Below are 14,582 nucleotides of genomic sequence, written 5' to 3' on the forward strand. Positions count from 1 at the left end.
CACACATAGAGTAATAACTAACGGTAAATTAGTTGGCAAACAGAGTGCAAAAAAGGCAACAAAATGCCAAAAGGAAAATTGCCCAAAGATGGAACCTAATTTACCCAAAACGCAGACAGACACACACACACAAGCTCATGCTAATACTCGAGCACATTGATAAGATACCACTCCCACTCCCACTCCCCCTCTCTTGACCTCTGCACCACTTGCTGACCATTTGGACCCGAAAAGCAGACCAAGTTCCATGAGGCTACATCAAAGGGACGTGTGGACACACAGCAAACAGATTAAGTTGGCCAAGATTTGCGGCCAAGAGCCGACGAAAGTTTCGCAGGCCATCCGGGATGCGTGCAGATAAGTAATCGATTGCAAATCGATATCCGGCTACAGTTCAAGTGTATTGATCAGGAACGGAACTGTAGGACTCGCACATATAAACGGAAGGGTTTATATTGAGTGGAATTTCTTAAAAGTATTCTGTTTCCTCTATTGAATGAAGGGATCTGCATAGAGATATACTGAAACTGAAACTGTTTGCTTTTACTTACTTACTGATCTCTCCTACTGATTTCTTTATGATTTTGTTTAATATATACGAAAAATTGTATAAATTCAATCGGAAATAAATAAACTAAGCTGCCTATGTGTGAAGCACCCCTGTAATGTAGCCCCTTATAATGTAAAATTAGTTGTATTTTAATGGACAGCGCAAACTAAACTATCCCTGGCCCTGTCCTCCCTTCTGTGCCTCTTCAATAAAGTCCTGTTCGGACTACCGTTAGTTAGATCGATAGCAATAGCGAACGTAATCCGATATACTTGTAATTCAATGCCAGCGCTTCTGTCATTCGTAGTGCTGATCTGATCTTTTTCCTGGGTGTGTGCGTTCTGCTTTTATTCAGCTTTTGTCCTTAGCCCTCCGGGCGATTCATTCGCTTTTTGGTGGTGGCGTCAAATATCCAAATGCAAACACGACCAAGAGCTTAAAACCTCTCAATCCTTTAGTCCCGGTCGCACTCTTTCCACCACTTTTAGCCCGGTCCAGCCTGCACGCGGTCCAACATTTGTTTTCGTGCTCTTTCAAAGGGCATTGCTGATTGTGTTCTATAGTTTGCGGCACGTGGAATGTTTTGTGGAATGTTAACCTCTAGAAGAACAATCGTAAATCGCGCAACATGACCCAAAAACAAAAAGTTGGTATAGGTTTAGGTGTACGGCTCTGCTAAGGTGGAAATGGATCTCAGATCCCTGTAGAGAGGTGCTTTTGTAACGCCGAGTGGTAAATCTGTATAAATCGGAGGATCTCAATGTATACACAATTTCTATTTGTTTTCGAAGAAGGGTATTTGCCGCCTTGCATCGACTTCTCCGACAGTTTGTTTTTTCTGTTTCATCAATTTTGTTTGGGGCTGTGGCTTTGCAGCTTCGCTCTGGCTCTGGCTCTGGGTCTGGCTCATTTTTTCCGCTCTGGGCCTGGCTGTGGCCACGCGCTGGCGGTTTTTTGCTGGTTGCCTGGCTGTGGCCACACATGTGCCAGAAGCACCGCCCCCGCGCGCAGACCCCGTACTGCCGGCATGCCGGGTCCTGCGTGGTCAGCTTTATTAGGTTCAGGTTCCTAGTTGGGGCCGGACTGGCCTGTTCCCGCTGTTTCGCGTGTGCCTTTTAATTTATTTATCAGAGGCAGCAGAGCAGTCGCCGCCGCAGTTTTGGGACTCCGGTTTTGTGTTTTTTTTTTTTGTGGTCGGAGCGCCATTTGGCCGGACTGTGGCCGTGGCAATTTGGCGGCTTTGTTATTTATGCAAAAGACTGCGCCAGGCGCGCGTCCTGTTCCCGTTCACGTGGTGCACAGGACTCGTCTGCATCCAGATCCTCGCTCCGCTGGATGCCAAATGTCGCCTTGGGGGCACTCACAGCCTCCATCCAATAGCAGGTGGGAATCATTCACATATGCTCCATGCTCCGAAAACGAGGCATCGAAAATTAACCATAAAAAACGTCGGCAGCCTTCAGGAATTATGCTCGCTTCTGGGGTTGTGTGGAACGAAACGAAAATAACCTAAAGAAGCAACTAAACAATCACACTTACATAGGTATAGGTATAGGTACATGCAGAGCTCTTACTCTGCTATTGATATATCTTCCTCGCGATAGATCGATACTCATCAGCTGGCTAAAGGGCTGCCAACCCTACAGTTATATATGCTGTAACGGCTTAACGGTATCAACCATTATAGCCCACCACTTGCGTATCCATTGTTATCCTTTAATCGCTGTCGGAAAGAACAAACAACATGTGTACATCAAATACGAAAGAAATCGTGCCCTGATTTCATACCCCTCTCTAGATGCCCACATCACGGCTCCACTAGGCCTCATAGAGGAAGTGGCAATTGGGCATCTCTCTTAATTTTTCCCCATTCTCCCCAATCACAGGATAGCATCGCTATAGCATCACCCAGCGCCCGACCTTTAGGCAGGCATTACCGATTCATAGAGCTTAGTGCTGGGTCTCCTAATGGATTATCGACTCTCGAATGTCATTACTCAATATGTCACGGCAGTTGTTCTGGCCCACCTTTCACACTCTCCCCAAACACCATCCCCAGATTCGTACCTGCGACCTGAGACTTGTACCGACGACTACCATGCCCTGATGGTGACAGCCCGTCCCGAGATCGTTCGTCATTATCATCGTTGGGTTGGAAACATCATCGAAAGGTGGCGCAAAGTGGTTGCCATAAATAAGCCAGCCTTATGATAAACTAAACGTGAGCTCGTTTGTTCAGGACAATGTTTCGGGGGTGTGGGGGGAAGTGGGACAGGAAGTCTATCAAAATGCCAATATACTGGTATTGCGAGGTACATACATGTGGAGGGAGTGTGTGTGTGTGGGTCTGTCTGTCTCTGGGTAAGCAGTGCACCCAATAAATCTTCAATAATTTATATAGAACGTCGACCGCATTTCTGAGGTTTTGGCTGGGCGAAAGGAGAGTGCGAGAAAGAGAACAAGCAGGCTCGGGGTTGAGGCTGGGACTAAGAGAAAGCGAAATTTGTTCAAATATTTGTCTGCATCAATGTGGGGGCGCGACAATATTGTGTCACGGGGGAAAACCTCGAACAAAAGATACCTATTGCTATATCAATAAGAAAAACACAAGACCAGTATTTTTACACGCAACGATTTGTTATAGAGCCTCTCGTTGCAATAACAGCTGTTTACATACATATCTGATATAGTGATCCGATCTTAGTGGTTCCGACTCCGTGCAGACGGAAATCGCTGGCTAATAAACTCATAATATCTAATTGGATTTGTCCATATATAGTCCATGTATGGGGATGTTTTCGAAAGTAATGAAATTAAGTGACCAGGAACATTCATTTTAATACTCGGGAAATCGAGAAAAGAAAGGAAAAAAAGGTATGTAAAAATATAATAGAATATGGAATGGTAATTCAGGAAAAATAATCATAAGGTACAGAGTGGATTTCGAATGGTATACAATAAATAAATACAACGGAATGCTTGTGTAACAGTCCAGAGGACGTGATCATATTTTTGGCCACAATTGTCTGCGCAGTCCCTATCGCACATTTCCACAGTCCGTGAGGTCGAGATTTCGCTAAGAGAAATGAGCTTTGTCACGCCTCTAGAAGCACCCCCACGCCCCCAAGGTCCGAGCGCACAAAGGGTGCATTTCGTGCCATTTCATAACTCAAAGTGACAGGCGGACCAAGACCAACAACGAGGAGAAGCAGCGCACAGTCGGTTTATATTATGAGCCAATGTCCAGGACAGAGCCATCGAAGTGGATAGATGAGGGAGAGCGGACAATGATAACAGTGAGAGCGCAATAGTGACATTCATTCCGACTAAATGCTTCCTGCTACTCCGATCTCAGCTGGCCCGAACTACTTATTTGCTGAATATGGGACATATCCCAATTAGGTAGATCGAATACGGCCCCTGACACGCGCTCGATCTCTACCTCTTTTCCATGCACTGGCGCCCCCTGGCGGAGTAACGGCCGGATTGGGCTTCGTTGATGAGAAGGGAGAAAGAGAGAGAGAGAGAGAGAGGAAGAGGTGCAGCGGACGTTGAGGTAAGGAAACAGCTAGTGCTGATTGTATAATCATCATGGAAAGCGAATAGGCTGATAGATATAGGGGGACATCTAAATACAAGGGTCGGAAACGATTCTACAGCTAACGGGTATAAAAACAATGGAAAAAGCAAGGAAAAGCAGAAGCAGCAACGGGCATGCACAAACGGAATTCAATAAAGTGTTAAGTGGAGCAGAATTCTCTCCCCTCCGGCTGATAGATGGAGAAGCACGAGCATTTCATTCCCGAGATGCCTTTGCGTCACTTAAACGCCAATTTGAGTGAATGGCATCGGAATCAGAAAGGGAAATGGCTGAATCAAGAGAGTGAGAGAGAGATAGGGGGAGTGCAGGGTGAGAAATCCAAGAAATCCCAAGATGGGGCAACGCTAAAGAGTCCCCTAAAGGGGCCAAACCAATGGACGATTTGTGCATATAACATTATTATAATGACATCAATCTAAAAGCGAGATGAAGTTGCCCCACTCCAACCGGATTCCAAAGAGAGCGGCGGAGTGGGGGATTAAGGAGTCGGACATGCCGCTCAAGTGGCGTTCCTTTGTTCCTCAGCTCCCTCGCATGCAGTAAATAATAAGAAAATTCCTGTGCGCCTTGGCATCTTGCCTAACCAACATCCGCCCAATCATTTTCATCATCGTCCTCATTCAGTTGCGACGTAAAACTATGTGCCAGTGGCTGGTATCCTGCCATCCTGCCATCCTGCCATCACCCCTTCACCGCATGCCACACAGTACAGAGCGTCAAAACGGAATTTCAAGTTCAAGCGGAAAAGCGCACACAAAAAAATGAAGGAACTTTTCGATTAGGAATGGAGCGAGCAAGCCCGAGACACAGTCAAGCAAATGCAATAAACTTCAAGTTTATTAAATTTGATCACACCCATTCGGCGTACCAATTCCGGTTATGTGTGGCCTGGCAATTGTTTTTCAGGAATCAAATTACCAAAAGATCCAGCAAATTGTAAACCGCGAGCATCCAAATGCTCCCGAAAAACGCTCAATCAATCCGAAATCAAATCATCTCGGTCAGTTCCCTCTACTGAATCCACAATGAACTAGAAGGCCCAGGCCCAGGCCCAGGTCCAGGCCCAGGACCAGGCCTTTGTCTCTAATGAAGACCATACAAATTGAATTACTTTAGGTGGATAGATAGGGATATATGTGCACATTTATTGGTAGGTATAATACAGTTACTTGGCGGAGATTGAGATTGAGATTGGACATGGCAGAGAAGGCCATTGGTGGTGGCTATCTTTCTGCGAATAGCACTTCTCAGTTCCCTGTCCTACGAGTATGATAAAGAAGAAACTCACCTAAGTTAAGGTGACTTAATTAGGGGAGTAAAGCAATGGATAAGCCACAAAGTCCACAGATATCAAACTTTGCTAGATTAAAGTGGCAGTGTTAGGATTCGGAATTCGTTCCTTTTTTTTATTTATGAATACATTACTCCCTCTATAGAGTCTACAGAAATCTTTTATTGAGCCTAATACCCCTAAAAGGTCTCAAATCTCACGATTTTCTGGTCATCTGTCATCAGTTCGTTGTAGTGTTATAATAATTTACTAGTTTAAGTTCGCTCTTTGCTGAGAAGAGGCATGGAGGGCAAAGGGCAAAGGCTGGAGGGCAATGTCGTTACGTAGTGAACTGTCTACAAACTGCACTTAAACTACTATTTAGTGCAATACAAAACAGTAATAGTTTCGTTTCATCAAGGTATATATATAAATGTTTGAGTATGTGACTATAAAAACGAGCGAAGCCATTTGTGTGGGCGGCTTGGCGGCTTGGCGGCTTTTGTTTTGGCTTTGGAGGAGAAAGACCAATAAAGAGACACCAAGGTAGAGAGACAATAAGTGCAGTGCCAAGCACTCTTTATATTAGTTTTGTGTAGATGTTTGTCACAGCCGGTAGGAAACCAAACCGACCCCATTAAGTATTAATAGCGGAATCCGTCCGTCCGTCCGACCTTCGGGTTTCAGAGACCATAAGAGCTAGAGAGACCGAATAATATTGGCAGATTCTGTGATATCGGAATGAAACAAGTGTATTTCAAAACTACCACACAGTTAAGGTAGTTATTTTGCCATGTTCCCTGTTGGAAGCTGCCGAGCTTTTTCGGCAACTCTGACTCCACATTTCTTAAGAATATTTCTCCGTTGTTAACGTTGACATGTCTTGGGAACTATTGACGGCTGCTGCTCCGAATACTTTCACTCTCACAGAGGACGAAAATCTGAGACACATATGTACATATCTACCAGCTTGTAGAATCAGAGTGGATCAGATATGATCTATTTCATACACAGAATGATGAAAACGATTTCTCGCGGCAGACACTCCGGCACTCCGGCGCTCGCTCTCTATGTTTTTCTCGTCCACTGGCGCCCCCTGGCGGAGTTAGTCATATATAACGGCCGGATGGGACTTCGTTGGTGGAAAGAGACAGAGATGCAGCGCTGAGATGAGACGCTGAGGTATGGAAACAGCTAGATTTACATATATCATTATATGGAAAGAGGATAGGCGGGGTGCAGGAATATATTTTTGGATAGAAAGCTGAATTCATCCTTGAAACATTTTGAACTCTGTTTGAGTGGCACCTGTTTCAGAACAGCGATTATTCGACACGTTAGCGATCTAAAGTGCAGCTCACTAAACAGCTACATATACATATGTATGCATGTATATACATCGTATCGAGTTTTTCCCAGTGCAACACAGTTGTGGGCGCAGTTATTATTGTAAACAACTCACTCGAGTGCCATGTCTGCGCGTATTTGGATGTACCCATCGATTGTTTGCCATTCCACCAGGAGAAAGCGCAGTCCCACTGGTTTCCGATCATCATCCAATTATGACATGGACCAAGCCCCTTCGAGTTCCATTCGCTGCCAATTTCTCCCAGGGTGCTCCGGGGCAATTGGAAAGTGGCAAACGGTGAAGGCTGACGGCTGAAAAACGAAACCGATTTGTTCGATATTACCAAAGTTTTGCAGGAACCCGCACAGATAGAGAGGGGGCGTGCTGGTAAGGGGGATGGACAGGGACAGAGACAGGGACAAGGTACGGTTACGGTTACGGTTACGGCTACGGCTACGGCTGGATGGGGTTCTGTGTGTGGTTGGCTCTGATGTATCGGTATGTGCCGGGGCTGTGCTTGTAAAAGTGAAGTGAGACATATGTACAGTAACAAATCAATTTTAGTGGCAAACACACAGCGTAGCGAGCGCCGAGAGCGCCGGGAGCACAGAGAGGGGGAAAACGCAGACTCGTTTGGGGCATATTACTTCCGCTGAACTTGATTGAACTGAACTCTGGCCCAGACAGCGAGCGAGCGGAAAGCAAAATTCATCAACGCACCATTGCCCGGAACACGGAACACGGCACACGGTACACGGAACCCGGAACGCGGAGCCCGGCTCCCCTCACCCCTCACCCCTCACCCCTCACTCTGGGAAAAACCACGGACCCCTGTCACTTTTGATTGTAATCGAGTGTTTTTATTGTCGCTCTCTCTTTCTGTTTCTCTTTCTCCTTCTGTACACCCCCTTCGATGCTACTCCCGGCTCCCCGGCTCCCCGGCAACCCGGCTCCTTCTGACAAACAGTTGGATATGCTTTACGAACTGCGGTCCATGGCCACAACTAAGGCCACATCCAGGTCCACGTCCACGTCCACGTCCATGGCTACGTCCTCGATCTCGGTGTGTGTTTGCCAATTGGATTTGACATTTTATTGGGTTTTCCTCTCCATCCTCTCCGTCCTCTCCGCCTCTCGTTACTGCCGCTCCACTGGCTGGCCGATTGTTGCTGTAACTGTAATTGATGTGCCTGATGTGCGGCCGCCCAGTCCGAGTCGCTGCCAACATAAATCCACACTGCACAGGATTGAGCCCGTCCTCAAGTCAGCCAACCAAAGGACTGACTGTCTGAGTGTCCGAGAATCTGGGTGCCGTGCCTCGGTGAGTGGCAGGGAGACATGGGCCTACATGGGAGACATGGGTTGGGCCACGCCACTCCACGCCAGGGCAGAACAGATTGAAGTCGCGTGGCTTCCTTTTATTTGGGTAATTAGTACAAAGAAACTTGATTATCGCGCCACATCTCCCCGTGCCCTCATCTGTCCGTGCAAACCGCGCTCCAAAATTGAGTTGGGATGGGGATTCGGACTCGGATTCGGACTCGGATTCGGATTGGTTGCCCAAGCAGCCCAGCAGAAAAAAGCCGGCTTAATGGCCAGCAATAATTCTGAGTGTCAGGCAAAGGGAAGACACAAAGGAGCAGACCAATGGAACAGGTCGGATAGCACTGAAAGGGATATCGCTGACTCCCACCGGGATTGGGATGCAGTCGACTCGGCGGAAATCGAGGGAGAAAGAACTGAACGGAACGGAACGGAGCGAAGTGAAGCGAAGCTTGGAAATCAATTTAATCTTTAATTAAAGCAACCTCTCTAGGTGGCTAGGTGTACCCAGATTCTTATAAGCTTTAAATATAAATCTTAATTAATTAACCGAACCCAGAGTACGATTATAAGCCCATCTATAATCTAAATGTAATCATAGTGTGATAGTGAAATGAAGTTAAGGCTTGGATGTACTTTGTATATCTTTATATCCCCGAACAGGACTTCCTTGCTTGGATGCGCCATTTAGAACGATCGAGGGAATATCTTCGTCCTTTTGTCCGTTGCCGTATATTCGATAATATTATCCCGGCATCCCTGGCGTATGCCGTATTGGCGGATATAGGTCACAATGGAGCTGCCGTACTGACTGATAAACAATAGTTATACATTAGAAAGGCTTATCCCAACTAATCACGCTTTGATAACGCTACAGAACTGAATGAATTCCCTCTGCTTCCAGGCCTGTCGGACACGAAGCTGCACGAGATCTATCTGGACGAGAAGGAGATCAAGCTCAGCTGGATGGTGGACTGGTACAAGCAGGAGGTGCTCTTTCACCTGCAAAATGCCTTCAACGAGCAGCACCGCTGGTTCTACCTGGGCTTCTCGAAGCGGGGCGGCCTCGCCGATGCGGACATTTGCTTCTTCGAGAATCAGAACGGCTTCTTCAATGCGGTGACCGACACTTACACCAGTCCGGACGGGCGCTGGGTGCGCAAGGACTACCAGCAGGACTGTGAGGTCTTCAAGATGGACGAGTTCACGCTGGCCTTCAAGCGGAAGTTCGACACTTGCGATCCCCTCGATCTGCGGCTCCACGTAAGTAGTTCGCACGAGCGAGCCCCGAGCCCCGAGCCCCGAACCTCAGCCCAGAATTGCCAGAGGTTGAGCTCGGCTAGTCCCATCTTACCACTCACCATCTTGCGGTGTCCAATTTTTGTCTCCGGCAGGAGGGCACCATGTATGTGGTGTGGGCGCGGGGCGAATCCGAGCTTTCGCTGGAGGATCACCAGTTCGCGCTGCCCAATGTGACGTCTGCCCACGAGGCGGGCGTAAAGATGCTGCAAATTCTCCGTGCTGACAAGATACTCATTCCCGAAAAGTAAGTTTACACTTACGAGTACACTCATTTATGTATCGAAAATCTTTGTATACCGATTCACACGGATTTCCCAGGATTCTACTCGCACTGCTAATAATTTAAATGACTTTCTTAAATTCTTACAACAACATTTTTTAGAGATCTGGATATGGTGGAGATCACCCTTTCGAAGGCCCCCATCCCCAGCGAGGAGACCACCTACTGGTGCCACGTACAGCGTCTGGACGACTTCGTCAAACATCGCCACCACATTGTTCAGTTCGAGCCGCTGATCAAGAACCCGGGCATTGTACACCACATGGAGGTGTTCCACTGCGAGGGCGGGGAGCACGAGGAGATGCCTCTGTACAACGGCGACTGCACAAATTTGCCGGCCAAGGCCAAGGTCTGCTCGAAGGTGATGGCCCTCTGGGCCATGGGCGCCAGCACATTCACCTATCCGCCAGAGGCCGGCCTGCCCATTGGCGGCCCCGGTTACAATCCCTATGTCCGGCTCGAGGTTCACTTCAATAATCCCGAGAAACAGGCTGGTGAGTGGTAGTTCCATTGAGTGGAGCAGATTTTGATACGTAGGTTCCAACAGATTTGTTAAACATTTCTCCTCTGGTACTTGGGCCTACCCTCCGTTTCAGGCCTCATTGACAACTCCGGCTTTCGCATCAAGATGTCGAGGACCTTGCGACAGTTCGACGCAGCCGTCATGGAGCTGGGCCTAGAGTATACGGACAAGATGGCCATACCGCCCGGTCAAACGGCCTTCCCATTGAGCGGCTACTGCGTGGCGGACTGCACGAAGGCTGCACTGCCGGCGACCGGCATCATCATCTTTGGATCGCAGTTGCACACGCACCTGCGCGGCGTGCGGGTACTTACGCGCCACTTCCGCGGGGACCAAGAGCTGCGAGAGGTGAACCGAGACGACTACTACTCGAATCACTTCCAGGAGATGCGCACGCTGCACTACAAGCCTCGTGTACTGCCCGTGAGTAATCCCTTCCAGAGAACTGCTCCACCACCCGGTGGACGATGGGTCTACGCCACATTATACACTTTACACTGTTTGTGATTCTTCCTTTCAGGGGGATGCTCTGGTGACCACTTGCTACTACAACACCCTAAACGACACGAGGACTGCCCTGGGGGGCTTCTCCATCAGTGACGAGATGTGCGTCAACTACATCCACTACTACCCGGCCACCAAGCTGGAGGTCTGCAAGAGCTCCGTGTCGGAGGAGACGCTCGAGAACTACTTCATCTACATGAAGCGGTGAGTTCTAGGACTCCATTTGGGGCTGTACCTACATTGCCTCGTTTGAACGACCTATTAGCACAATCTACCATGTCTGACACCATCCATTATATTATATTCAATTATATATTTGTACAAAAAACGTCCGTTCTTTTGTTGGATCAAACAACAATCGGCTAGGCGGACATAGTCCTTGCACATGAAATATTTATTGCAGACCTTTTTCAGACCTATTGCTGACTTCATTCAGTGTTTGGTAAAACATCGACATTCCTTGCCTTCTAATTCAAGGCTTTGAAACCAAGCCCTACCCAAGGGTTCTTCTAACGCACTGGAGGCATATCCTTGACTGGTATTTTTATTGTTGATTTCTTTATTTTTTGTTGTTGTTCGCTTCCTTTATTCAACAATTATGACGCCCGTACACATTCCTGCTTCCATCCATCCATCCCCGGGGCGTTCGCTGCGTTAATGGAAGAAATATTTTTTAATCTACGCAGCGAAACCGACGACAGACGACGCACAGTGGGGCCTCAGCCGAAAAAGGGCGGCGAAAGGCATTTCGCTGATGAAGCGATTTGGATAATTTGAATGTACGCATTTGACTGAGAACTTTCCAGGTCTTTCGAAAATTGAGACTTTAAGAAAACTGGATTTTTAGTTTAGGAGGTGGGCGTCTTCAGAGATGACCATTTACTCAACTTTTATGCACATACTGAATCTTTCAGGCCGAGTAAAAAGTAAGCTTGTTACGTAGGACATTTGGTTTTGTCTCTTCTTTTGAGATGTATTCATTATTATCCAGAGCACTCATAGAATTCAATGACCTCTTCGGTCACCTCTTTTTGGCTGAGGCACCACTGTGCGACGTCGCAATGGCGCTGTGGGAGGAATTGGGTCCTGGGATTGTGGGTTTTCATTTAGGGGTTCTTCCGCTGCTCCTTGTGCATCAAAGGCAAAAGTTTTTGGCATTCCTTTTTTGAGTTCAGTGTTTGGCGTTCAGTCCGACTCCTCCGCACATCCATAACGGCGAAATGCTCTTTGCAGCTCTGCTCAAAACTCTCCTACTCCCCTGTAAGCTGCCCCAAAAGGTGTTCGCTAATTGCCAACTTTAAGCACTTGAGCATCAAGGCGAAGTTTACATTAGATTAGGGCTGCCACAATGAGGCTCTGAATGCGTTTGAAATACGCGCTGAGACGGAGAGTGGAGAATGGCGAATGGTGAATGGTGATGACTGAGATGGGAGATTGTGGTTGGAAGCTAAAATTGCCGGAACTTAAAGACTACTTAAGACACAATTCTGTCGTATATGTTGCTTTTTATTTGTACGCAATAGTCATACCTTTTGGAATTGTATTGAGGAGATCCAAATCACTCGGGTCGAATGGTTGCAGTTTTTGGGATCCGAAACGAAGTTTTGTTGTACAGTAAATTAATGTTAATGGCGTCATTTGACGATTGTACCCTAGCATATCATTTATTATCGAATACACTTATGTATACCGTAGTAGCTGCTTTTATCCCAATGCTTCATGGTATTTTTAATACCATTTAAACCAAGGTCTCGTGAGAGGCCAAACACTTGTAAAAATTGCCGTGTGGTTATTGTTCAATGCCAGCATTGAATGCACATTACTTTTTGGGAAGGTATAATCTTAGACGAGTAAGGATACGTGTGTAGTCTTCACTTTTTGTAGCCTTTTGGGGGTATGCACTTGCAATACATATAGTAATAGATTAGATTGTATCAAACATTGCGTTAACTGCGAGTGCGTTACGCACTCTCTATTAGTTCGAACTGATTGCTTTCCCCAGAGCACATAGATATGTACGAGTATGTATGTAGATATGCATCGAACAAGCAAACTAAAACTTGATTTCCGCTTTTTCTGCACTACAGCACGGAGCAACAGCGCGGCATCCATTTGAATGGGGCACGTTCGGCGAATTATCGGAGCATCGAGTGGAGCCAGCCGCGCGTCGACCAACTGTACACGATGTACATCCAGGAGCCGCTTAGCATGCAGTGCAACACATCGGACGGAGGGCGCTTTGCGAGCCAGAGCTGGGAGGGCGTGGCCCCGACGGCCGTGCAAATCAAAATACCCATCCACCGCAAGCTCTGTCCCAACTATAATCCGTTGTGGTTGAGGCCGCTGGAGAAGGGTGAATGCGATTTGCTTGGCGAGTGCATCTACTAAGAGAGGCATGGAGCTAAGGATTCCGGATTGAAGGTTGAGGATTGAGCATGGGCATGGCATCACACAGACACACACACACACACACACGCGCACACGCGCACCACACTGGGATTTGGGATTTTGTTTAAGTTTTATCGTTTTAATTATTCTCTAGCTGGTTTTGTATTTCGTTTTGTTTCATCGCCATCATCATAGTCACTAGCAGGCGAAACCGCCTTCTTTGAGCCGAGCGAAATAGTCAAGACAAAGGGTCAAAACAAATGTTTTGACTCTTTAAATAACTAATGCACTTACCTCCTCCACTCTTCCACTCGATTTCGTTTGTGTTTATGCCGTTTGCCCCCTGTTGTGGCAGTGTCTTGGCTAGCCTTTGAAATTTGCCGACTGACAGCGCCGCCAGGCTAAACGTTTAATACAGAGCAGCTAACACACACATACACACACACACACACACACACACATACATACATACTCCCTTCACATACACATACAAGTCCACGTACAAGAAGTACAGGCACGGCAACGCATCCACTTGGCGCAGGCCAAAAAATGTAGCATACTTTTCAGCACCATCTGAAAAATTAAATGGGCAACTGACTGAATGAATGAATGTACGAACGACGAAGGCCACAAGCGGAAGAGAAAGTCCAAGAAGAAGCAAGTCCATCTACTGGAATCTGGTCCCGGTCCCTTACTGTTTGAATGAGCTAACGGCACTGTTTATACAATATAAATGAGCAAACTTCTGATGCAATCCGGACGTGGAAAAGCAACATCTCACACCCGACTTGGAGGCGAACACAGAGCCGGCGACTCTAATTATCCAGAAGTGTGAGAGGAAGAGGAATGTTGCCATATGTTGCCCACTGCAGGTTTGAGGAGTCGTGAATTATTTATAAAAGTTTTCAGCTGCTAGTTTTAGGCGTGAATAATGAAGAAATGTTGCCTAGATTGTGTCCTGAAAAATGGAGCAATTAGCTGCCGATTTGGTCGTGGAATCTGTTAAGATGTAGCCACTTGCAGGCCTTGTGCCGTCGAGAATGGATCGTACAGAATGGTCCTATATATGGGACATGGGCTACCAACAGCCAGGAGCTTATAACGTGCACCTATGTATGGGCATTCGAATGAAATCAAAAAAAATAAACGGTGGCATATACTCGATGGCAAACTGCCTGCATCGCTTGGCATTTTCTTTGGTATTTTCTGTTTGGTGTTTTATAAAATCGAATTAATTGTATGACATGCAAAAAGCTGGTGACTGATGATGCTGATGACACACGCACACAAACATACATATGAGTAAACATGTAATGGATACGTTTAAGAGTAGCCAACATATGTAAGATGTGATAATTGTTCTATGGCTATAAAAATATATATATGAATATATATACAAATATTAAAACTATGTAGAAGAAATATTTATAGAAAACAAAAAAAAACACAAGAGAAATATTGCAAGCAAAAACCACAAAAAAAATGAAAAAAGT

At 46.7% G+C, this 14,582-nt stretch overlaps 1 protein-coding gene across 3 annotated transcripts in view; it reads left to right on the forward strand.

Moving 5' to 3' along the window:
• Nucleotides 1–14,582, forward strand: part of LOC6600415 (tyramine beta-hydroxylase) — a 30,590-nt gene extending 16,008 nt beyond the window's left edge. For all 3 annotated transcript variants that reach the window (XM_002025484.2, XM_026992600.1, XM_026992599.1), the window contains exons 3-8: nucleotides 8,997–9,355; nucleotides 9,487–9,638; nucleotides 9,777–10,168; nucleotides 10,271–10,620; nucleotides 10,718–10,905; nucleotides 12,789–14,582. In XM_002025484.2, the coding sequence (XP_002025520.1) occupies nucleotides 8,997–9,355; nucleotides 9,487–9,638; nucleotides 9,777–10,168; nucleotides 10,271–10,620; nucleotides 10,718–10,905; nucleotides 12,789–13,089 (1,742 nt within the window). In that variant the 3' untranslated portion in view covers nucleotides 13,090–14,582. The remainder of the gene's footprint in view (nucleotides 1–8,996; nucleotides 9,356–9,486; nucleotides 9,639–9,776; nucleotides 10,169–10,270; nucleotides 10,621–10,717; nucleotides 10,906–12,788) is intronic.

The sequence above is a fragment of the Drosophila persimilis genome, unplaced genomic scaffold (assembly GCF_003286085.1).
Source record: "Drosophila persimilis strain 14011-0111.01,24,50 unplaced genomic scaffold, DperRS2 tig00000766-arrow-arrow-pilon, whole genome shotgun sequence".
Taxonomy (NCBI): Eukaryota; Metazoa; Arthropoda; class Insecta; order Diptera; family Drosophilidae; genus Drosophila; species Drosophila persimilis.